We start from the raw sequence: 25,029 nt of genomic DNA on the forward strand, positions 1-25,029 counted from the left end.
CTGGGTTATGGCATTAAACAAAGGGGGCACAAAATAAAAAGTGGCGTTGAGGACCTCTGGTGCTTTTTCTCTCTCTGTCTGAACGGCAGGATACGTTTGCTCACATGTATGTAATTTTTGCTTGACGTTGGATGTAGGGGCAGGGGGTTGGGAGCACAGTGAGGAGGCATATGGTGTGTGTGTGTGTGTGTGTGTGTGTGTGTGTGTGTGTGTGTGTGTCTGAACAGCTGACTGATAATTTGGAAATGTTCTCAGTGTCTGGGGGCTGGATGGCAGCTATTTTAGTTGTCTCTGGCATCTTCCTCGGGGCAGGTGGCATATCTTAGAAGTCATCAAGAATGGGCCTTTGGAGCTCATTTGGGTCAATCCACATGCTTACACAGGGGGAAACTGAGGCCCAGAGAGGCTACACAGCAAAGGATTCCAGAATTCAAAGCTGGATTCTAGACTGGTGCCCTTCCCATGCATGCAAGTGGTGTTTGTGTATGTGGTGGGAGGGCACATGTGAGCATAAAAGCCAGTGTGGAGCTGTTGTTGCTTGTGGCTTTGGAGGGCACAAGTCGTCTTCTCTGAACCCTTCCTCTGCCTGTGTATGAGGATGGAAAGGTTTAGATGGCATATATGTCCTTGTAAGTGATTCTAGCACTGGGCTTCAAGGAGTGTGTCTGTGTGTGTGTGTGTGTGTGTGTGTGTGTGTGTGTGTGTGTGTGTATATGTGTGTGGTGCAATCTCCTTTGTGAAGACCAATTCTCCTTCGTAATTCTCTCTCTCTCCCACATTAGCAGCAGCTTCCTGGTATAAGGAAGAGATCTTTTGTTATAGGAACTCCCTGCATCTCCCTAGGGCCTTTCGTCTCTCCTTCCTGCTTTGAGCCCAGCTCTCATCTCTCACAACAGTATTTTTTAAAAATGGATTTGTATATTTGTTTTCTGTTTTCTCTTTACAAGTTCCCTGCTAAAGTTTAAGTCCCCCACCCCACCCTATTTTTTTGTTTTCACAGTTTAAAGCTGGAAAAGAATTAAAAGAAAAATACTATCTGATTTTCTTGCGAGTAAATCCACTTATTATATATTTACATTTATTTATAGTCTGTGGTTTTTTTTATTAAAAAAAAAATCACCACTTGTTTTTCCTTTTTCTTTTGTAAAAAGAAACCTTTTTGCAATGTCATTGTTGGACTCGCTGAACCCCAAAGGAGCTTCAGCAAGTCCAAGGACCCCCAAAGGGTCAGTGAGCCCCCTTCCCAGGGGGCTGGGGCCTATGGGTCTGGGGGTCCACCATCGCCCCAGGGTCATCGCGTGGCCCTGTGGTGAGGGGTGAGGAGGGAGAGCTGCTTTATATCCCCCGGGGGGTGGGATCTCCTGCCCCCAAGGACAGGAGCTTGGGGTGGTAACCCCAAGAGGCTCACCCTGAGGATTCCGGGGTTTCTGGGCATCTCGGCAAGCCACTGGCAGCCATCCCCTCTCCTTCCTTTCCCTCAAGGCCTAGGAAGTCATCACAGTGGGTTAAGGACCATTAAGGACTGGGAACCTGGGGGCTGGGGCAGCCCCAAGTGCACCCCCCTCCAGGCACCTTTCGGACAGGAGGGACCAAGGACTCTTGGGTCACCTGGAGGCCTGTAATTGCCCCGTTGATGCTGGGCGGAGCGGGCTCCCGAGCCAGGAGCTAGCCCAGCATTCCTGGGGCACCCATCCAGAGGCTCCAGGGACCTGGCAGTGACCAAGAAGCTCACCTGGCCCCGGGGCCTCTGAGTCTCCACCCCCACTCACCCAGGGAGGCAGAGCCCGCTTGGGGTCAAAAGGAACAGAAAAGTAACTCTCCCAGAGTTTAAAAACACAAACAAACAAGTAACAGAAAGCCCTGATTAAATGCAAAGAACATCCCCCTTCCTTTCTGTTCCTTCTCACTTTTTTGCTTTAATGTTATCTTGGTTCCCTTTTATTTTTTCATTTAAATTGGTTTTTATTAAATGTTAAAATAATGGTACATGGGAAATCATGCATTTTCTTTTAGATTTATTTTCTATTTTTAATTTTTATCCTCTCTTGCTTTTTTTAAAGTTTGTTTTTCCTTTCCTCGTTTATGTTTTTTTTTTTCACATTTTCTGTTGTTTGGCTTCTTTGTTCCTCTTATAGTTTGTTCTTTTTTTAGAATTTACTTATGTTTTTCTCTTTTTTTGTTTTTTTGCTTTTGGAAGGTTTTTCCCCCCCGTGGATGGTTTGGTTTTCCCCACCCTCCCCCCACCCCCTGACCCACCCCGCGGGCCACGCCCCCACTCTGGGCTCTGCCTGGGACCCGGCAGCTGACGGAGGCCCCGGTGGCTTCATACGGGGGTGGTCCGGCGGTTGGCTGTGTTGGAGTGGAGAGAGTCTTTGTTCTCCTTCTGGATACAGTTGTGAACTTGGAGGAAGCTGTTATCCCTGTCGGAGTTGTAGGTGGCGGTGGGCGTAGTGGCGGCCTTCAGGGGGTCCCTGCTGAGGGTGTACATGGAGATCTCCGTGGACGGCAGGGTGTTGAAGCCCTTGAGGCCCACGGGGGAGGCGTCCCTGGAGTGTGAGGGCTCGGTGGAGCGGGAGCTGGAGCGGCTGCGGCGCTGGTAGCGGTAGCGGTAGCTGGGAATGCGGGTGATGGCGGAGGCCTGGAGGTAGTCCGTGGCGCGGGCTGTGGCCCGTAGCTGTTTGTGCCGGTCGATAAACATGTGCACGGCCAGCACACCGACCATCTCGGCAATGATGAAGGACAGGGCCCCGAAGTAGAAGGACCAGCCGTATGAGTAACTATTCTTTTTGGAGTCGCTCTTGGAGGGGTCTCCCGCATTGGCGGATATGTACACTATGATGCCAATGATGTTACTCAGACCTGTGGGGCACAGGATGGACATGGAGGAGGGGTGGGGCAGAATCAGAGAGAAGGATGTTAATTTCCAAGCAGAATGCCAGGCACTGGACAGTATTAAAGGACAGTTGGGGGGATGGACTTTTGTTTTCACAGTGCGTGAATAGGTGAATATATAGGGATATTGGCAAACATCACCTTAATACTTTATTATTCTATTTGGAGAGAGCCCACAAAGAGAAGAGCTAATGGGAACAGATATATCGGAAGAGGGGAGAGAAGAGAGAGGCACTCTAGAACTATTGAGTAACAATAATTATAATAGAAATTGTTTAGTGAGCATTTACCCCCTTCCTTTACTGATAAGTGCTTTTCAAAGGGTTTGCAGGTGAGGAAACGGATCACAAAGGGGTTAAGTAACTTGCTCAAAGCTGCATAGGAGATTTGAAGCTGGTGTATCAGGGAGTTAGGACTGGTTCCTGGAGCCAGACTACTTGGGTTCAAAGCCTTTGGCAAGGTAAACTTAGTCTGAGTTTCCAGATCTGTGGAATGGGGGCAGTGATAGGCCTTGCTCCTGTAGGGTCGTGGAGTGAATTAATACACGTGAAAGCTGTTAGAGTTTGGGAATGGTTAAGTGCTACTTAAACGTTAGTCATTATTAAGTGGCTCACGCTACATACAGCCAATGTTCTTTTTCTGGAATTGGAAGCAAATGTGATTGGTTATGTAAGAGGGCTGAGAAATGTAGCTTTGGGTGCCTACCCGCTTCCACCTGGGTAGGGTAGTGAAGGGAGAGCAGAAGTGAGAGTAGGTCCCGTGCCCTGAGAGGGACGTGGGATTTGAGCGCTTTCCTGAGAGGTGGGAAGAAGATGGGCCACTGGGCTAAGAGGTGGGGTCCAGGATGTTCCTGGAGGACTCAGTGCGGGGCTCAGGTGGGAGTTCCCCTCAATATGACCTGTTGCAAGGCCCAGAGATTCCTTTCCTCCCTCCTCTCCTCTCTCTTCCAGGTCCTCCCAGCCAATGGGCACCCAAACCTCAGCCTTCTCCCCACTGGTGGGTCTGGGCTCTGGCCTGCCTCTCTCAGTGGCCTTTCATTACCTGCAGACACGAAGAAGATGCCGGCACTCAGGATGATGTTGTGTCGAGTCTTGTAGAACTCGCTGGCTGCGATGCAGAGCCCACCCATGAAAAGAAGAATCACACTCAGGATCGGGAAAATGCTCGAGGCCCTCACGGCCCCTGCAGAACAGGGAGGTTCAGAGAGAGAAAGAGCATGGCTGTGAGACTGAGGCTTGCAGGAGGGAAGAGGCGGCAACACACAGGAATGGGGGTTTTATGGACACAGGACCAGAGTGAGGTTGCTTAGCAATACTAGGGAGGAGGGAGGAGGGAGCGAGAGCAGGCCACTGCCCAGCTCACAACCCTTCAGAGGCTTGTCTCTGCCTACAGGCCCAAAGTTGAGTGCCTGTTGAAGCCCACAGGGTCCTGTGTGACTTAGCCTCTGCCCAGCTCCAGCTGCATTCCTATGTTCTCTTTTGTCCAGCCACAGCACACTTCTCATGTCCTGTCATTGCATGCTGCTGACTTTGATGTACTGAGTTTTTTTACTAGAATGTTTTTCCTACTTTTTTTTTTTTTTTTAACAGAGACAGAGAGTCAGAGAGAGGGACAGATAGGGAGACAGACAGGCAGGAACAAAGAGAGATGAGAAGCATCAATCACCAGTTTTTTGTTGCAACACCTTAGTTGTTCATTGATTGCTTTTTCATATGTGCCTTGGCCGTGGGGCTATAGCAGACCGAGTAACCCCTTGCTCAAGCCAGCGACCTTGGGTCCAAGCTGGTGAGCTTTGCATAAACCAGATGAGCCCGCGCTCAAGCTGGCGACCTCGGGTTCTCAAACCTTGGTCCTCTGCATCCCAGTTCGACGCTCTATCCACTGTGCCACTGCCCGGTCAGGCCCTGCTCTTTTTCACTCAGCAAACTTCTGTTCATCCTTCAAAATTCAACTCAAAGCTTCCTTGTCTATAAAGCCTTCACTGACATCCTTAGGCAAAGTTTTTAGCTCCTTCCTCTGCTCTTTGGGGTACTTGGGGCACATTAAGAGGCAGTGATTTGTGGTTAGGGAACCACATGGCCTGGATTTGGGATTTGAATCTGGCTTTAGCATTTATTGGCTGTGTAAGTTTAGGTAAATTATCTCACTTCTCTGTGCCTCAATTTCCTCATCTGTAAAACGGGGACGGTAGTAATGCCTGCCTCCTAAGATTGTTGTGAGGATTAGATGAGGTGGTTCTGACAATGCACTTAGATAAGTCTTTGAGGGCATACAGTAAACATTTGATGAATGATAGTATCCAGGTGGGCATGTTTGGGGTGAACCCTCGCTGGGTAAGAGGATGAGGGTGTAGGGTAGAGGGCAGCTGAGTTACTCTGCATTCTCAGCACCGTGTCCCCCCAAGGCAGGGACAGGGGTGCCTCCTCCCCAGACCTGAGCAGATGTTCTCTCCTTGCATCGTTTCTATGATAAGGCACTGTATCCCCAACCTGACCCCTCCACCCCTCTCTACACCTGCACGCGCACACGTGTGTGCCTGCACATGCACACTCACAGCTACCTGCATTCCCATCGTGAGCACACGGACGGTGAGAGCTTATTGAAGACTCACAGCTACCTGCATTCTCACCTTCATGAGCACACAGGGACAGTGAGAGCTTATTGAAGACCCAGGAGAGAGAGAATGTTTGTTAAGCACCCATTCTGTGCCAGGTTTTGAGTGGATAGCTAACATACATTATATAATATAATTCTCATAACAGCCCTTCAGGGTTGTGTTTTTTAGCTCCAGTTGACAGATGAGAAAACCGAAGTTCAGAGAGGTTGAAGTAAGACCATTCAGCTAGTGAGTCAGAATGGGGATTTTGCAGTTAGTCTCATGTGAGTTCAAATCCTAGCTTTGTCACTTACTATGTGTGTGACCTTGGGCAAGAGTCCTTACCTCTCTGAGTCTCAGTTTCCCCATCCCGTAAAGTGGGAAGAACACTAAGAATATCTGGCTCACAGGACTGTTGTAAGGCCCTACTGCTCTTGAGATAAAGGTAAGCTCAGAGCATGATCCACAAGGATCTCTGGGTCATGCTTACCTTTATCTCAAGAGCAATGGGAAACATTAACGGGCTCAAAGCAGGCAGAACTGTCACAAACTGGTTTGCATCTTAAGCATGTGGGGCCAAGGGTGGCTTCAGTGCACCAGTGAGAAGGCTATCACAGCTAACCAGACAAGCTTAGGTGCTTAGACTAGGGTGGGTGCAGAAGGTATGGGCAGAGGTGGGTGGGTTTGAGGGATGTTGAAGAGGTGAGTTAAGACTTGGTGATGGGTGGATAAGAGAGTGGTTTTGAGGATAACTTCTCGTTCTCAGATGTGCCAGCTGGATGGATAAAACTGCTTGTGAGACAGGATCAAGCTTAAGGAGTGAGGAGAGGAAGAGCAAGGTTTGGTTTGGCTCATGCTGAGTTTGCGGTGCTTTGCGAGCGTGAGTGTGGAGTGTGGAAGGGAATTGGATGTGCAGGTTTGGGGCACAGACGTGTGGGTTGAGCTGAAGCTGTAAATGGTGGGGGTCACATAGCTGAGCACAGAGGAGCCCCCCATGGAAGAATAATGTTTAGTGACCAGCTTGGGAAGACCTTGGGCAAATCTCATGGTGTCCCTGGACCTCTATTTCCTCATCTGTAAAATAGGGATGAAAATTCAATCTCAGTCGATCTCACGGGGTTATAGGTAACTAGGAAGAAGAATGTTGGAAGCTTTTGAAAATGCAGAATGTTGATAAATTATAAACAATTTATTATTTTCTGTGTCGGTGACAGAAATGAGTGTCATTAGTAACCAAGAGGGAATGACATTTTACCTTCTGGATGGGGTGCTCTAAGCTAAAAGTTCTATACTAATCCTTTTTTGAGTCAAATTCTGTAGACAAATCATTTCACCATCTAGTGCCCCAGTGTGCCCTGACACCTATGGCCACCCTGCTGTGAATCCATCTTCATGGGGCCACAGTTGGAGGATGGGGCAGATGTCTGAGCATGAAGTTTCCTCACTCAGTCAGGCAGAGGAGGAGGGGGTGCTCTGTGGGGTAGGAGTGGTGGGAGGGCAGGCCCAGGCCTCTTTGCCTGTCTCTCCACAGAACCCAGGCAGTGGTGGGATTCAGCCGGTTTGCATCGGTTCAGTAGAACCCATACCAAACTTTTTGTTGAGTTTGGTGTACTGGTTGTTAAAATGGCACTTGTAATCAGGGTTCTTTCTAAGATGGGTGCCTGGGCAGCCGCCCAGTGTGGAAATCACAAATTTTTATTCCTTACTCTTTTTTAACGTTTATCTGTGCAACAGTGTATTCTAAGTGTTCATAGTAATGTTTATTCTGTCCATAGGTGAAAAAAATTGCAAGTGAGGATGCCAATCAAGAAGCAATATGTCCTGACCAGGTGGTGGCGCCGTGGATAGAGCGTCGGCCTGGAACGCAGAGGACCCAGGTTTGAAACCCTGAGGTCATTGGCTTGAGTGTGGGCTCATTCGGCTTGAGCATGGGCTCACCAGCTTGAGTGTGGGATCATAGTTATGATCCCATGGTCACTGGCTTGAGCAAGGGTTCACTGGCTTGGCTGGAGCCCCCCCCCCCCCCCCATCAAGGCACATATGAGAAAGCAATCAATAAACAACTAAGGTGCCACAACAAAGAATCGATGCTTCTTACCTCTCTCCCTTTCTGTCTGTCTGTCCCTCTCTCTGTCTCTCTTGCTAAAACAAACAAACAAACAAAAAAAAGCAGAAGAAGATGTAATATGGAAATATCTTAAATAACAGTTTTGTTGTTTTTGTCAGGCATTATTTAATATTTTTTCATTAATATTTTAAAACTCTTAAAACAATCTAGTTTTGTGTACCTCTTTTATTCTTATTTAAGTATTAAATGCATGAAATAATAAACTACCTTTTGGTATATCGTTTTTTTATACTTAAAATGATCATTAGGGCAGAGAACCAGTTGTTAAGTTACTTGAATCCCAGCACTGAGCCCAGGCACAGGCTTTCCCTTCTGTAGGTCCAGGTCTGCACTCTGATGGGGTTGGACTATATGATCTTCAAGGTTCTCTGTCCTCCAAGGCCTCCCCTCAGGCAGACTAGGCTGCTGTCAGGGGTGCAAGTCGTGGCCTTTAATCAAAACAGTTGTCATAATCAGATATAGGGAGGGTGGGTCCTGGTTTTGTGGGCACGGTGTTAAGCTCTTTATGCCTGTTATCCCATTTGGGATTTGATCCTTTCTAATGGGTTGGGAGGAGCTTCTAGGCTCTTGGGCATCTCTCCCTCCACCCTTCCACACTCTCTGGATGGGGAAGCCACTGACTGTGAAATGGGGTGGGCCGCAGCAAAAGCATGTGTGAGTGTGTGTGTGACAGTGTGTGAGTGTGAGAGTATGGGGGAGATGAGAGAGAAGGAGAGAAAAGAAGGAAGAAGGAGAGGAAGGGGGAGGGAGAGAGAGAAGGGATTATTGGAGAAGAGAGAAAGACCTCAGAGCATGAGGAAGAGGGAAAAGAAGATGGTGGGTGAGGGGAAGAGAGAGAAGTCGAGAGTGGTGACTGGGAGCATGGGGGACAGGTGCCAGTGCTTGGGGGTCTCATCCTGGCTCGCTCACTGTCTTTGTGGCCTCTGTGCCTCCCCTTTCTCATCTGTATAATGGGGACACCAGTAGTACCTACCTCTCAGGGTGTTTGTGCAAATAATGAAGATAATGTATAAAAGTGCCAGGCCTGGCACAGACACTGTCAGGTGTCCAATGAACGTTTGCTACATGTAATGACATATGAATGTCCTTCGGGAGCGCCATCTGTGCAGGTCCTGGGTGCTTTCCCAGTTCCTGTGTCTTGGGTTGGTGAGCAGCTATAGAGCTCAGGAAAGAGAGCCTGAGCACCTCTCACTAGCGGTGTCTCCTGCCCTCCCTGAGCCTCAGTTGCCTCCTGTGCCGAAGGGAGAGGGTCGGACCGCTGGCTCAGAGGGCTGCAGTGAGGGGTCATGAGTGAACACATCTCAAGCAATGAGAACAGGGCCCGGTACCCGATGAGCACCGGGGGATGTTGGTTCTCCCCACGGCAGAGCATGTTTTTGCTGCTCCTCCCGGGCCTGTGGTTACCCGGGTTGGTGTTGGTTAAAGTGTAGGTTGTGACTCATGAGTAGCTTGTAACGTCAGCATGGTGGCTGCAGCAAGGACAGAATAGAGACTGCCATCGTGTGCGAGTGGGCCAAGGCAGGCACCGTGTTGTGAGACGTTGGCTCTACGTGCGTGGAGTGCGTGAGCGCCAGTTGCAGCTTAGGAGGTTCCCTGACTGCAAGATTTGGTCACAATTTTAGCCACACTGACTGACCATGATGACTTCTGGTGGGAATGTCTCTCTAAACAATTTTGCTGGAAGGGGCTGCCAGGCTGGAAGCCTGGAATAAACCAATTCACTTGGTCCTGCATAACCTGCCGGAAGGCAGATGGCATCTCAGAAAGTGTGCTGGGCTAGGTTAAGTCATTTTATCTCTCTGGGCCTCAGTATTCCCTCATCTGTAAAGCAGGAGGTTGGGACTGTGTGTAGCACCAGCATTCTAGGAGCGGGGAGGATGTGTTGCTGTGTTTCTAAGCTCTTACTTGAAGGAGAGGAGTGATGGACTTCTTTCACATGTCCCACCGGGCACTGGGGAGCCCTGACAAAGCACCAGCCTAGCCCTTGTCTCACTGCGTCCTCAGAGTCCCTGGTGGACTGGTATTCATCCAGGCTCAGAGAAGTTGAGTAATTTGTTCAAGGCTGCAGAATTAAGACCTCACTTTGAATTCAGGTCCTTTCACTCTAAATCTCAAGCTCAGACCTTGACACCTGGTATTCTCCATACCTCCCACACTTAGGTACCTAGGAAATCTCTCAGTGCCTGCAGGGACTGGCAGAGGGGGTGGTGAAGGGGGAATACAGAGGGGCGTTCTCCGAGGCTGGGAAGGGTGGCTTTGGCTCAGCTTCAGACCCAGCGTCCACCTTGGTCCTCATTCTGGGAAAAGGGTGAATATGCCAGGGGCACTAGGGAGGGTGGGTTCTTGTTTGTTTATTCAGCAGACATATCCTGTGCCTGACTGGGGACAGGCCTTCTGTTGGGTTGGGTGGGGGTTAGGGAGAACTCTATTTGAAGCTACTCAGAGAAGTATTTGTTCACAGTTCAGGGGGGGGAGAAGAATCCACATCAGAAATCATGACATGCAGGTTGGCAAACACAGTGGTCACCTCCCTGCAACCCAGCCTCCTCTTACATTCCCAGCCTCAGAGAGGGGCAGCACTGCTCACTGTCTCTCAGCCAGGACTCCTAGATGTCTGTGAGTCCTCTCTCTCCCACCTCTCCGCATCCAGGCTGTCAATGTGTCCTGCTGGCTCTGCCTTCAAATACATCCAGGATCAGACTCCTTCTCAAACCCCGTTCCAACTCCCACCCCAGTCCCCCCACCTGCATTTCTAGCCTGGATTGTGGCTATCTTCTCCTGGTCTCCCTGCTCCTGCTCAGACCCCACAGTCAGTCCTCCAGCAGACGCAGAGAGAAGCAGCAGTTAGCGCAGATGTTTGTCCTCACCATTGCTGTGCTCAGAACATTGCGAGGTCCCATCTCAGAGTAAAACTGAGGCCGACAAATCCTGGCCTCCCACCTGCCTGCTTACTACTCTGCCTAACCACGTGGCCTCCTGGCTGTTTCTGAGCATGCCAGCTTCCGACACTTGGCAATAGCCATTCCCTCTGCCAAGCATGCTCTTCCCAGTATACCTGCAGGACCAGACAGATTCCCTCACCTGCTTTAGATCTCCTTCCTTTCTGACCACCCCACTGAAAACTGAAGCCCTCTTTTTGGACACGCCCTCTCCCTTCCTTGCTCAATTATAGCCTTTGTACTTTTCACTGTATAATATATGCAACAATAATGGCTAATGCTTACCTAGTGCTAGTGCCTATGATTGAGGCTGGTCTGAAGAATTGTCTTATATTAACTCATTTAAGCATCATTACAACACTGGGAAAGTACCAATAACCACCATCTCCATTGTGAGGAATCTGAGGCCAAGGAAGTGGCAGAGTCAGATTTGAACCCAGGCAATGTGTGCTAAAGCCTGCTGTTATGTTCAGATGCCTCCTGTTGTGTCCTAGCTCAGTAAATTTATCCTCCAAATAAGCCTCGTGCCAGTCTTCCCAGCCTCAGAAGCTTTTCACTTCCCCTTTCTTGCAGGTGTCTGCTCCTAGTCTTAACCAGCCCCGGGAACTTTCTTCCTGCTTGTGTGGTTAAATACTCTTGGGTGGTCATTTAATCTTTGGGAAGGTGTAAACTCCTAGTTCAAGTATAATCGAATGAGGCCTCTCTTGGTGGGGAGGGACAGGCCCTAACCAGAGCCCTCCCTCCCCTCCCCTTCTATTCACTTCTGGCTCTGCAAAAAGAGTGTTTGACACAGTAAGGCCCTGTTACTGCAGCTGTGTTGTGTGTATGTGCATGTGCATGTGTGACCTCTTGGTGCCAGCCCCTCCATTCCCCCTGGACAGAATGTGTCAGGGACATCCCATCAGCTCCAGCCCCAGGAGAGCCAGACCCCACCCTGTAGTCCTGGGCTACAGGTGGCTGCAATACAGTTGATTTTGGGGTCTAGCACACAGAAGGCGCCTAATACATGACTGGAAGGGAGCTCATTTCCTCTGATCTTCTTCCCCTGCTTCGAATCACATTGGGACAGCTGGGTGATACCACTCCCATTTCCTGGACCTGACACACACATGCACACAAACACTCACCATGCAGGGACCCACATGCACACAAGCAGACATGTGCAAACACACAGGCACTTACCCATTCAGACAGGCAGACACTCAGACTTATGGACATGCAGGCAAGGAAAGACATAGAACACATTGCCCCATAATTGAATGAATGAATGAATGAATACATGTGAATCTCCAGGGACATGTGCACGAGCGTGTGCATGCATGCGCGTGCACGCGCGCGCGCGCGCACACACACACACACACACACACACACACACCACACACACAATGTAATCTGCTTCTAAGTGGTCTTTCAAACTTGATATCATGTATAAAAGTGGGGGAAGAAGGGAGACCTGGGACAGGAACAAGGAAAAGAGGGTATTTCAGACCCTTGACCAACTGCATCTCACAATTCTACTAATTGGTAGGCAATTTTCCACTCTTACAGATGGGGAGACTAGGTTCTTAGAGGTGAAAGCACCAGGCAGATCAGGGGCTGAGCTGTCCCTTGACCTCAGGTCTGCTGGATACCAAGAGGAGCCAGGGCCCCTGGGCAGCTCAGATCTCTTTTGGTCTCCTGAATACCAGGATAGTTGGCCCCAAAGACCCAGGAAAAAACACTTAGAGGTTCCTCGGGAGCTCTGGCTCTGCCTGGCAAGGCCTGCAGTCCCACACTTACACATGTTTATACTTTCGTTTGTTCCAGATAGTGTGGCCCTATGCCAGGCTCTGTGCTGGGCACTGGGGAGTCAGAGGTGGTTCAGAACAGATCCTGCCCTTAAGGTGAGCAGAGTCCAGTGGATCCTGGCCACGAGAGGCACTCCAGTGTCCTTCCTGGAGCCTACCCAGCCTGTCCCCCTGCCCCTCTGATTCTGAGGCAGGCTGAGTGCAAAGGGTCAGAGCCAAAGATGCCTGGTCTGGGCACACAGGGCTCTGGTGCCTCTCTTTGCTGAGCCCATTTGTACCTTCCTGGATCCCCCACCCCTGAGACCCCTGTCCATCCTCACAGTCTTCTACTGTCCTCTGGAAACCCAGCAGTGTCCTGTCCCACTGCCCACCACAATCACCAGGCCACCTCTAGCCCTGTCAGCTCTGCCTCCCAAGCAGCATCTCACTCTCACTACCACCACAGCCACGATGGTCCTAGCCGCCATTGCCTCTTACCAGGATGGCTGCCACAGCCGTCATCTGGTCTCCCTGCCTTCCTGAGTATCCCTTTGTGATCCCCTGCCTCCCCTACAGCAGCCAGCATTGACCTTCCAGATCAGTGCCCCTGCTCGTGGCTCCCTTCACAGGTGGAGTGAGATCCACTTTCTTCCCAACAGGATTGGGCTCCTCTGCTCATGGATGCCCTCCGTGCACCCCCCGGGCTCTGATCTGCAAACATACTGCCTTGTTCCTGCCTTAATAAGATCTTTGCTCTTGCCATTCTCTCCTCAGATCCTTGCTTCCCCAAACTCGTCTTAGCTCCTTCATTTAGAGAAGCTGTCCTGACGCCCCCATCTAGGTAACATGCCTCTCTGCCCTGGGCCTGCCCCCTCCCTCTCCACTCTTCACCCATCTCTTCTCCGCGCTTTGAAACTATGCAGGGGGGTAGTTTTCACTTGCTATTGCTTGTTTCTTCCACTGGGATGTAACTTTCATGGAGGCCCCCACTTTCTTTGGATCCCCTTAACTGACAACAGTGCCCTGCACATAGTGAGTGCTTAGTGTATGACTCATGAGTGAATGAACAAACAAACAAACGAATGAATGCTTCTAGAGCCCAGGTCTCAGCTTTGGTGCTGCCTTGTCTAGGGACCCCTTCTAGAATGTTCTCCTTCAGGCTGGGTTAGGACCCATGCTCTCCTGCACTCCACACTTCCTTCTAGCTCATGTCATGGCATAACACCTTACATTCATGGGTCTATCTCCAGACAGTGAGTCCTCGGGGACAGGGGTGGCTTCTTAGGTTCTCACAGCCTCCTGTGTGGCAGGTGCATCGTGCAGATAGGTTTAACAGACTTGAATAGAGAGCTGACTCAGGCTCTACCCACTCAGATGCAGCCCCGCCTACCTTTCATTATAGCTCTGACTACCTCAGGAGAAGCCGGGCAAACCTCCCTGGGCCCCAGCTCTGTCCACCTTAGTGGGGCAGAGGATCCTTCAAGAATGATCCCTGTCTTCTAGCTTCTCTAGTCAACTAGATTAGAGCTTAATAATGATAGGAACTCGCATTTCCAGCTTTAAACAATTACTTTTATTGTCTAGCCCAAGATTAGCATATTACAGATCAGGGGTCAGCAAATTATGCCAAATGCATCCTCCTGCCTGTTTTGTAAGTAGTTAAGTTTCATTGGAGCACAGCCACAACTAATTTGCTTCCATATTGTCTTTGTTGCCACTGTGCAACAAGGGTAGTTGAGTAGTTGGGACAGACTATAGTTTGCAAAGCCTAAAATAAACAGGAAATGTTTGCTGACCTCCTATTATAGATGCTCAGAAATATTGTTGTATTAAGTCAACTCAGACACTCGGATCTTGCACTGCTAATATATGTTTAAGTCTTTTGTCCAGGGATGCCAAAATGAGCCAAACACTAAGTTCTTCTATCTTTAAGAATAAAGAAATGGGCCCTGGCCGGTTGGCTCAGTGGTAGAGAGTCAGCCTGGCGTGCGGAGGTCCCGGGTTCGATTCCCAGCCAAGGCACACAGGAGAAGCGCCCATCTGCTTCTCCACCCCTCCCCCTCTCCTTCCTCTCTGTCTCTCTCTTCCCCTCCCGCAGCCAAGGCTCCATTGGAGCAAAGATGGCCCGGGCGCTGAGGATGGCTTTGTGGCCTCTGCCTCAGGTGCTAGACTGGCTCTGGTCACAACAGAGCAGGCCCCCGGATGGGCAGAGCATCCCCCCATGGTGGGCATGCCGGGTGGATCCCAGTCAGGCGCATGTGGGAGTCTGTCTGACTGCCTCCTCGTTTCCAGCTTCAGAAAAATGCAAAAAAAAAAAAAAAAAAAAGAATAAAGAAATGGAGATATAGAGTAGGTAGGAATAGTCACTGAAGAAACCTATATGTTTCCTTTACTTAACAAACAGCATTGACCAAGCATCTACTGTATTCCAGGAACTGTTCTAGGCACAGCAGAGAATGAGACAATGTTTCTGCGACAAGCATTTGGTGTCTAGCTGATAAAGTATTACACCCTCGCTGTGCTCGACCAGTGTGGCTGTGGGTGGGCCTCCCCCTACCGCTTCTGTGTGCAGGCTGCATGTCTGCCGTGTGGGTCTCCCAGTCCAGCTGTTTCTCTGAGGGTCCTCCCCACCTGGCTGTGTGCCTCATGGTCTCCCTAGGGCCACAGACTGTGTCTCATTCATTCATCTTGATTTCTTCAGCCCTGAGCACAGGGTCTAGCATCAGAAGGTGCTCAATCTGCCTTCACACCACTGCCAAACTTTTTTGTGAGCCCCAGACATGGTAACAGGGAACACAACCAGGCCCTTCAGGAATTCCAGTTAAAAGCAGCATCTTGCAGGAATTCATTAAAAAAAAAAAAGTGATGAGCATTGTAAGATATTTTCTCTCCTTTAAAAAGAAATCTATAAATTGTACCATGTTCCCTGCCTTTCTCTTCCCAATTGCCTGGCTGACTTCATGTTCCATGGGCTTTTCAATGAAACCCGGATTCCAGGCTGACCTGAGATTTGGTTTGATATGAGGAATAATTATTGAAAGAGACAGGTGATCCATATAATAAAATGCCTCCTACATTTTTCATAGTAGTGATCTGAGGGTGGTGCTAACCACTCCACTGCGGGGAGGGAGGGGGCAGAGGGGTGCTCCTGGGAGGAGAGGAGAGCTCTGGAGGAGCGGGCCTGAGAGCCTCAAGCAGAGCCTGAAGCCACTCCTGCTCTGGGCGGCTTTGCTGTCCCGAGTGTCAAGGACCCTCAGCCCCGCTCTTGGAAATCCCTTTCTCAGGGAACATTTCATCTTGTTAGTTTTTGCCGAATCTTGGGAAATTTCCTCTGGGACTCAAATGCTGTCTCTTGATAGGTATGTCTCAGGTGGATTTAAGATCTCAGCTATTACATCAGGTTTTAACTGTGACTTGACAAGTGGTGGAAGAGAAAGACTCTCATTTATTGTTTCAGTAGAAATTCTAATCCGGCACTGCCTAAAGAGTTTCCTCATTCAGCTATTCAGGAAATGTTTACTGAGGGCACTGGCCTGAAAATATAATACAAACAAGATAGGAAGAGCCCCTGGCCTGGCAGTGTTGGTAGGACCATGAGGGAAACGGTTGCTCTAGTAGGCAAGGACCCCACAGCATGGAAAAACTGTTGTGCTCTGGTAATCTGTTTAAGGACATGGAGGACTTCTTGGAAGAGGTAACACTTCAGCTGAGAGCTGGAGGATGAGTAGGAGTTTGCTCTACAGAGAAGAGAGGGGAAGGTGTTGTGGGCAGAGGGACCCAAGCATGAAGGTATGGCCCCTGGCCAGGAGGAAAGGAGAGAGGCTCAGCGTTTCCCTGCCCTCTGCTGAGACAAGGAACCTCAAGATAGTGCGGGTCTTTGGAGCTCTGAAGTTTGGAGAGCAGAATGCATCACCAGGAAGGAGATAAAAAATTACATGCACTCACGAAGGAAATATTCTGCTGTGTCAGCTTCATAATCTGCGTCCTCTGGGAAGTGATCAATTTGCTTGCAGAGACCTTTGAAGTTCCCTGGAAAACAAGGGGAGACAGAACACATGAGACATCATAGTTTCTGGGACTCGGTGCTCACTGGCCTCTTCCTGACTTCTCACTCTTCTGAAGCTGGCTAAGCCTTCTCCCTCACCCTGGAAGGAAGGCATTGCTTTGTCTGTTTGGATGCCCTCCTGGGGAATCAAACACGCCCCTCCCCGGCAGTGCTGCTGTGCGGATCTAAGGCCTAAGACTTCAAAACTCAGCCTCCCACCCCTTCATGGAGGCTTCTAAGGATTAATTGAAGCCTGGAGGATGATGGAGGTTTGATTCAGGGCTGGGAACCGACACTGAGGAGGCCCGTGAACAATGAACCGGTTACCTGTGGCTGCTTCTGTGCCCCAGTTCAGCCAGAAGTCACCTGCAATTTGCATGAGAGAAAGCAGATAGCTTTCCCAGGAAGGCAGACCCCAGGCTGATGCTGACAAACACTCCCACAGCAATTTAGATGAGCTTGCAAAGCACCATCCCATCTGCAGTGGCATGGAATTCACAGCTCCCAGCCCCCAAGAGTGTTGAAATCCAGGAGATGAGCCCCACTAGGGACTGGGCCCTCTGCCTGGGCTTTTGGACTAGACTCATTTTGGCTCTACCACAGGCCTGTGGGGGGTGTTATTAATTCCATTTTACAGATGAAGAAACTGAGGCTCAGGGGGCTACATGACTGAATAAGTACTCATGCCAGGAAATGATGGACTTAGGGCTTTTGATTCTAAATATTTGCTCGGTGATAGGTAAGAACCAGCTACGGTGAAAACCCCTACCCAATGCCACAGCAGCCCTCCCCCCCCCCCCCAGCAGTCATTAGTGAATGAGTGAGCTATGCAATGCAATCTCCATGAAAATAGAGATGTGGGACAGAAGTTACAGCCATGTCCACCTCCTGACAGCAGGGACTCTGTGTCCCCAGTACCAGCATAGGTACCACAAATGCGGGCTAACTTTCCCTAAGTGAACGACTAACTGGACCTATGCTGGGAGTATGGTGCAGGAGGTGAGAGGCAGGCTCAAGACCTGGACCACTTGGGTCCAGCACAGCCTCACTGGGATGCCTCAGTTTCCTCATCTGAAAGTGGAGATCATAGGAATTCTGCGTTGGCAGGTTGTCATGGGGATTAAATGAGCTGACACATATAAAGTGCTCAGAACAGTGCCTGGCACATTAGTGAGCATGCTTGAGGGCATTGCTGTGAGGGAGAAATGGACTTTGACTATATTCAGCCACTGACATTTGGGATTTTTCTGTGAAAGCAGCTAATATAACCTAATTAATGCAGTGCTCTGTACATGTTAGCAATTTATTTTCCTACAGAATTCTGAGCCTCATATCCCGTAAAGAAGGTCTCATTATGTACAATAGAAGTTATTCAGGAATTTTAAAGCATTATAACACAGATCTGTATATACATGTGCATATATAGGGCACTGGTATACTTACATGAAGATGAGTATTTTAGGTATTTCTGGCATTTATTTATTTATTTATTTATTTGAGAGGTGGGGAAGCAGTGAGACAGACTCCTGCATGCACCCTGATTGGGATTCACTTGGCAAGCCCCCTACAGGGTGATGCTCTTCCTATCTGAAGCTGCTGCTTTGTTGCTCGACAACTGAACTATTTTAGTGCCTGAGTGAAGCCATAGAGCCATTCTCAGTGCCAGGGCCAACTTGCTCGAACCATTCAAGTCATGACTGCAGGAGGGGAAGATATATAGAGAGATATATATAGAGAGATGGAGAGAGACAGAGGAAGAGGGAGGGGTGGAGAAGCAGATGGTCACTTCTCCTGTGTGTCCTGACTGGGAATCGAACTCAGGACTTCCACACACTGGGCTGGCACTCTACTGCTGAGCCAATGGGACAGGGCCAATTTCTGGCTTCTATTCTATGCTACATGTTACAGAGAAAATAGTTGACCCCCCCCTCACCTCCCGTTCACTGTCTCTGTACCTAATTTATCTCTTTTCCTGACTTCTGCAAGAAAAATAATTCCCCAGAGCATATTGGGACTTCTGGTAGTTTCACAGAAGTTTTGTAGGGTCCCAAGAGCACAGGGTTTCACCCAAAATGCTCCCATAAGGCAGGTCTCTTTTCTGAGTGTTCTGGGCAGTCCCTCTTCTTACTCCCTCCTTCCCCTGACCTTGCTGTCTTCCAGCTTCTGTCATCCCGAGCACATCTCCCCTTTGCCCTCGTGCATCTTGGTCTATTAACAGAAGACCTCAACCTCCCCCTAGTAGCTTCTTCCCTTTTCCAATCGCATACCCCTCTCTCCTGAGAAGTGTCTTTGTATTGGCTGCTAAGAGGATGTAATATCCTCCGAATTGTTAAAGTTACAAATCAGTGTGTTCTAAAAGCACTTTGTGAAGCACTTTCATTTTCTCTCAGCTCAATCTGACAAACATTTCATCAGCGCCAACTCTATGCCAGGCATCTTTCTAAGGAAGCCTGCAGGAGGTGAGGTGCAGAGAGTGATCCTGATGTGCCCCGAGTCTCCTAACAAGTTGGGGACAGTGCTCAACCCAAACCAAGGGCTCCCAGGCGGAACTTCCGCATCCTTCTTTTAAGGGCTGCACACCTGCACCTGCTCCCCCTGCAGCCTGGCTGCCACTCTGACAGGCCTGTCACTCAGCCATCCTTGACTGACCGTTGGCTCCTAGCATGGTGCCTAGCATAAAAGAACAGAGAAGAGATGCTTGTTGAGAGGCTGTACTAAAATAATCAGCTGCCCAGACCTCTCCTGTGAGGTCTAGACCTGGGTATTCAACCGCCCATTTGATGTCTCCTGGTGGATGTCATAAAGGCACCATATGCTCAGCAGGTCCAAACCTGAACTCCTGGTCTTTATCTCAAGCCTAGTCTTCTGGAGGCACCAACTAGCTCAGCAAATGCCTCTCCATCACTTCTTGGTGCAAGTCTAAGCCCAGTTGTCATCGCCAACATCTCCTCGTCCTCAGTGCAGGTTCCATCCATCATGACATTTGTTGTATTTGCTGCTCAGTGTCTCTCGAACTCATCAATTTCTCTCTATTGACAGCATCACCCACCTCTACGCCACCTTCCTTGCTTCCTGGGAGGACTGCAATAGCTTCCCTACTGGTCATTTTGCACCCACTCTTGTCCCTCTCTATAGAGTTATCATAGTGATCCTTTGAGAATCAAATCTTATCAAGCCACCTTCGGTTTAAAATACTCAATAACTTTTCCGTGCTCTTAGGGAAAATTCAACATCCTTTTTATTTTCTTCTTTGGTTTGAGAGAGAGGGAGAGAGAGAGAGAGAGAGGAAAGAAGGAGGGGGAGGGAGAGAGACAGTAGGAGGGAGGGGGGACAAGAGGTAGAAGTTCTCGTCCCACTTAATTGTTCCATTTAGTTGTGCTCTCATTGATTGCTTCTTGTATGTTCCCTGACCAGGGATCGGACTTGCAACCTTGGTGTGCCAGGATGTTACTCTGTCTGCTGAGCCACCTGGCCAGGTGAAAAGTTTAACGTCTTTAACAGGGCCTGACCCAACCACTGTCTGGTCTTACCTCCTATCCACCTCCCTCTCTGTGCACATGCCATCTGAGCCTTCCTTCTGCATGTTCCTTCCTACCACAGGATCTTTGCACATGCTGGTCTGGTTGCCTGAGCTCCCTCCACATCCTTTGTTGTCTCCTCTCTATCTCTCTCTACCCTGTTCCCTGCATTGTGCTAGTGGGATGTCTATCACCCTTTTGACTACTCTGTGTTGGGGGAGATGTAAGGCATGAGTGATGCTGGTGGGAATGTTCCAGTAGAGAAGAGAATTGACCCAGAGAAAGGGGGAGCAATGCAGAAGGAATTGAGGGGAGATGAGGTCCAGTACACAAGTGCAAGGGTGGCCTTTGATGGAGTGAATGACGGTACGTTCACTGCACTAGTTGGGCAGGAGAAACTTGTGAGTAGACATGGTGGGAGCTTGTGACACTTCTCTTCTGGTTGCTTCTGTTTTCTTGATAAAATGGGAAGCAGGATCATCAACTGAGAATGAGGAAGGGGAGGCAGCATTGGAGATTCGACAAAGGAAGAAGGGAGTCAAATTTTCCTCCATGACAGTGGGAGAGAGAATGGACTAGGCTCGAAACAAAGTATGCTGTTGGTGGCTTCAAGGTCCCTCTTGTGATTCTGTGGTCTCCTCAGGCCCCATTTAGCATGTCGCTGCAGTTTAGCTGGAGGGCTGCCTTTAACCAGGATGGGGGTCTGTGAGATGAGTGTGAGAAGGGCAGAGAGTGATTATGAAAACTGGCAGGGCCTCGGCTGGGTAACAAGGGCAGTGAAAAGATGGTGCGTCGGTGCATCAGAAGCCTGGAGTGGGGGTCAGAGAATTGTCGGAGTCATGGGCTCATGGGGTGAACCGAAAGGGTGGGCCATGCGAGTCCAAGGGTGGATGCGAAAGCCAGATTGTGGAGTGTGGTTATTGGTCACCTCAGGGTCAAGTGTAAGGCCATGAACTGGGTGGCTCAAAGGAGGTAGTGATGACATTCAAAGTATTTAGCAACTGGAAAGTTCATCTAAATTAATATATAAGATAAAACTAAAGTTCATTTTTATTTTCTATGTACATCATGTATATATTACAAAACTGCTTACTATGTTAAAAGTTGAAGTGTAAATCGATTTATCAAATTGTTCTAATAAGCCCCAAATTACTGGTTGGCTTTTAGAAATCATTGGTGTGATCTTTCGATGATGAGGCACTTAACACTGAATGGTGGTTCTGTCTCAACCACGATTTGACACAGGGAACCACACCAGCTGTCTCGGGTCCTTCTCTGCTGGAGTGTAAGTCAGCCCGTCTCAGGGAGTGCTGAAGTTAGGTACTGAATTTTCTCCTAATCTGGTCAGCTAGAGCAGTGGTCCCCAACCTTTTTTGGGCCACGGACTGGTTTAATGTCAGAAAATATTTTCACGGATCCGTCTTTAGGGTGGGACGGAAAAATATATCACGTGACCAAGACAAGCATCAAGAGTGAGTCTTAGACGGATGTAACAGAGGGAATCTGGTCATTTTTTAAAAATAAAACATCATTCAGACTTAAATATAAATAAAACGGAAATAATGTAAGTTATTTATTCTTTCTCTGCGGACCGGTACCAAATGGCCCACGGACTGATACGGGTCCGCGGTCCGGGGCTTGGGGACCACTGAGCTAGAGGACTTCTCTGTGAAAAGGGCCCTCTTCCTCACACCCCCTGGGGATTGATGGTGCTGGGAGTGGCGGAGTGCGGGCAGTGTGGTGAGGGGAGGGGAAGCCTCCGAGGTAGTGCTTTCAAGGGCAGTGGTATAAGCACAGCCCGGCCCTGCCACTCAGGCCTGTAGGAAGGATCTTCTCTTCCTGGGCCCTTGACTACCTCTCCGTAGGTGTATTTGGGCTAGGCCTCAGGGTTTGTGGAGCTGCAGGGCCTGATGCTCAGGGCTTATCCCTCTACCCATCCTTGGGGAGGAGGGGGAGGAGATGGGGCTTTAGTCCAGCCCCTCCCTCCGCTGCCTCAAAAACCCAGGAGCCACCCCTGCCCAGCCCTCTCCCCAGACTTACTGGGGCTTACTGGTGCCATAGGTAGGAGGTCAGTATTTAATGACCAGAGAGGCAGGACTAGTAAGTACCTGCTGGCTGAGGCCGGGGGTGAAGCCAGGTGCCAGGGGGACCCTCTGCCCAATTGCGAAATCTGCAGGAGGTCTGCCTACAAGAGGAGCCTTGAGCAGGGTGGTGCTAGCTCCTCAAAGAAGGTGTGCTGGGAGGGAATGATGGCTTCGGAACTCTGGTAGAGAAGGCCGGGATGATTTTCAGCGAGGCAGGGAGTTTGGAGAAGAGGCTGAGGAATGGTCTCAAAACAGCAGTGAGGAGCAGGGAGGGTCCTACCATCTCCAGGCCCAGAGGCATGGGCTAAGTGCCTGACACTAGGGTGTGGAGGGAAATCTAACCTGACCCCTGCCCTTCAGGGACACACAGTCTGGGGGTGGGAGGGGGGAGGCAGAAAACACAGAATGTAATGCCTCACATACTATATTAGAGGGATGGATGTACAAGCCTTATGGGAACAGCGTTGTTCAGCTAACATTTATGGAACACCGACTGTATGCAATGCTCTCCCTGCGACCTGCTGAAGACAGAGAAAAATATTCTTCCTGTGCCCACAGGACTTGCAGCCTGTGGTGGGGGACAGAGCGCAGATGCTGTGGCGTAGCAGGGTGTGTGCTGTGACAGAGCAAAGCCTGCCTGGGTGCACACAGTAGGTGCATATCTCGGTGTGTCAGTGTGTGGGTGTTGAAACTGGCCTCCTGAGGAGGAGCTGTCTGAGCTGCTCCAGAAGGCGGAGAGGGAGTCAGCCAGGAGAAGCAGGTCATGTGTGTGTGTGTGTGTGTGTGTGTGTGTGTTGGGGTGTGATGAGGAAGTAGTGGAGGGTGAGGAGAGATTCTAGGAAAAGGGGCCAGCAAGAGCAAAGTCAGGGAAGCAGGGAAGTGCTGGACACACAGGAGGAACAGACTGTCTGGAGGAGGAGGTCTGAGGAAGTATCCCAGGGCAGAGTTGGAGGTAAGTAGTGGAATGCTGGAGCTGGCTTGTACTGGCTCCTGGGAGCTGACCTGGTGTCTTTCCTAACTTACATTAGAAACTTGAAGTCAGCCATGGTGGGAGTATTTGCACCACAGGAATCGGCAAATAGTACTTCTCAAGATCCCCTTCATGGCCCAGAGGTCCAGTGGTTACATGTTCACCGGCACACCACTGGATGGAAGGCCATCTTGGGTGAGGGGTCGGCTGATGTGGACATGACATCCTAGTGGGATTGGAGATTTCCAAAAACGTTGGTTCATTTACAGAGCAGGATGGCCGAGCATGAAAGCAGGAGACGGCTGGAGAGGGACAGGGGCCAGATCCCACAGGGGCCTGTGGTCCCGGGTGAACTGCCCACTCCCCCACAGGCATTGGCTTTGAGCATTTGGAGGATAAGGAGAGAGTGTAGGGGAGACTCTCCCTTCATGAACTCTAAGTGATTATTCTGCCAAGGGGCCCAACAGCCACAAAAATCTCTGCTGAACCCCCACTCCAGAAGGGCAGTGATGCCGCACCAACTCCAGAGCTGAGTGACTTCAGGCCAAGTCAAGACAAAAAGGCCAAGGGCTGTGCCTAAGGCTGCTGCAGCTCTGCCTCTGGGAATTTACTGTCTCAGCCTGGAAATTTCAGCTTGCAGGTATTAAGTAGTTTAGGAGGAGGTTTCATCAGCTTTGTAAAAAGCACATTAATATCTCACAACACCAACTGCTGTCTCATGTCTGTGAGATACAATAAGCTCTTCATAAACCTGGTCATTAGGGGCTGCACAGACGCTGTTTTCTTTTCTACTTCTCATGAGCAGTTGTAGGGAGCAGCATGGGAGCCAGGAGGGTGCGGGTGGAGGGGCTGAGGCACCGGGAGGAGGCTGGCTCAGTAATTTTCTAAGTGAAGTAAATGAAGGGTTTGGTGGGAGCTGCTTTCTCTGTGTTTTGAACCCTTTCTGCTCCTGGCTCCTTGCTTTGCTGGCAGGGCCCTCCCTGAAGGCAGGGATTCAGGGAACTTTGAGTGGGTGAGCAATGGCTGGCTTGTCCCTCCTAGAACACCAGCCCCCAGCACCGCCCTGGCACCAGCTGGTGCTTGAGGGTTTGAAACAAGTCTATGTGGTTTGCTCTTTTACCTGTTGTTCACTTTTTCATTCATTTATTCATTCATTGGATTGTTCTGAATGCCTACCATGTACTTGGTCCTGTGTGGACACTGGCTGGGGTTAGAATGGGGTAAGGAGTCTGTTGTGGCTCCTTCCTCTTTTCCCTGAGTTTGCCTTTTCCATTTGCCCTAAGCTGTCACCTCCCAGAGGTCCTGACCCCATAGCGAGCACTTGCTCATACAATCTCCAGTGGTATCCTGTCCTCATTCTTATCATTCTTGTCATCACAGCTACTTCTTTAATTCCTTCTATGTGATGTGGGGGAAGAGAATGTACTTCAGACTCAGAAAGATCTGGCTTCTCAGCCTGACTTTGCTAGCTATGAGCTGTGTGGCCATGAGCAAGTTATGTGACCTCTCTGTGCCTCAGTTTCCTTAGCTGTAAAAAAGGGATATTAATCTCTGTCAGGTGATTCTGAGGACTCAATGGGATGACAGAAGTGAAGCCCTCTAGTGAGTTTCTAACCCAGAGCAGGCACTTTGTGAATGTTGTTCTTCCTTCTCTTTCTTCTTTAAGAGGCATCTCTTTCGGCAGGCCATTCTTGATTGCCCTAAGCCAGAAAGACTTTTCCCTCCCACAGCTGCTGTGCAATGCCTCTGGGTTTCGGTGAGTGTAGGAATCAGCGGGGCATCGTGCTAAGCCAGATTCCAGACTCCGTGGGTGTGGGTGGGGCCCGAGCGTCTGCGTTTCTCCCAGGCTCCCAAGGCAGTGCTGACACCACAGGGTCCCCGAGGGACCACACTTTGGGCTGGGTTGTGAGGCTTTCAAGCACTTTGTATCTGTTTTGTCATCGTCTGCATTCTGGTATCATTGTTTAGGAAGACATGGCTACAAGTCTGTAAGCTTCTTAAGGACAGATTTTCTTAAAGAGAAATTCTTATGTGAACATGTCATATTTCCCTTGATTCTAAGATGCTCACATGAACAGTTAGTTCAGTGTT

At 49.7% G+C, this 25,029-nt stretch overlaps 1 protein-coding gene across 1 annotated transcript in view; it reads right to left on the reverse strand.

Annotated features, from left to right (window-relative positions):
* Positions 1 to 2,267: 2,267 nt before the first annotated feature.
* The window catches only part of CACNG2 (calcium voltage-gated channel auxiliary subunit gamma 2), a 114,354-nt gene continuing 91,592 nt past the window's right edge, over positions 2,268 to 25,029 (reverse strand). Inside the window, exons 2-4 of the mRNA XM_066358296.1 lie at positions 16,267 to 16,350; positions 3,934 to 4,074; positions 2,268 to 2,859 (exon numbers count right to left, since the gene is read on the reverse strand). Of these exons, the coding sequence (XP_066214393.1) occupies positions 2,324 to 2,859; positions 3,934 to 4,074; positions 16,267 to 16,350 (761 nt within the window). The 3' untranslated portion in view covers positions 2,268 to 2,323. The remainder of the gene's footprint in view (positions 2,860 to 3,933; positions 4,075 to 16,266; positions 16,351 to 25,029) is intronic.

This window comes from Saccopteryx leptura, chromosome 1, assembly GCF_036850995.1.
Source record: "Saccopteryx leptura isolate mSacLep1 chromosome 1, mSacLep1_pri_phased_curated, whole genome shotgun sequence".
In the NCBI taxonomy this organism is placed as follows: domain Eukaryota; kingdom Metazoa; phylum Chordata; class Mammalia; order Chiroptera; family Emballonuridae; genus Saccopteryx; species Saccopteryx leptura.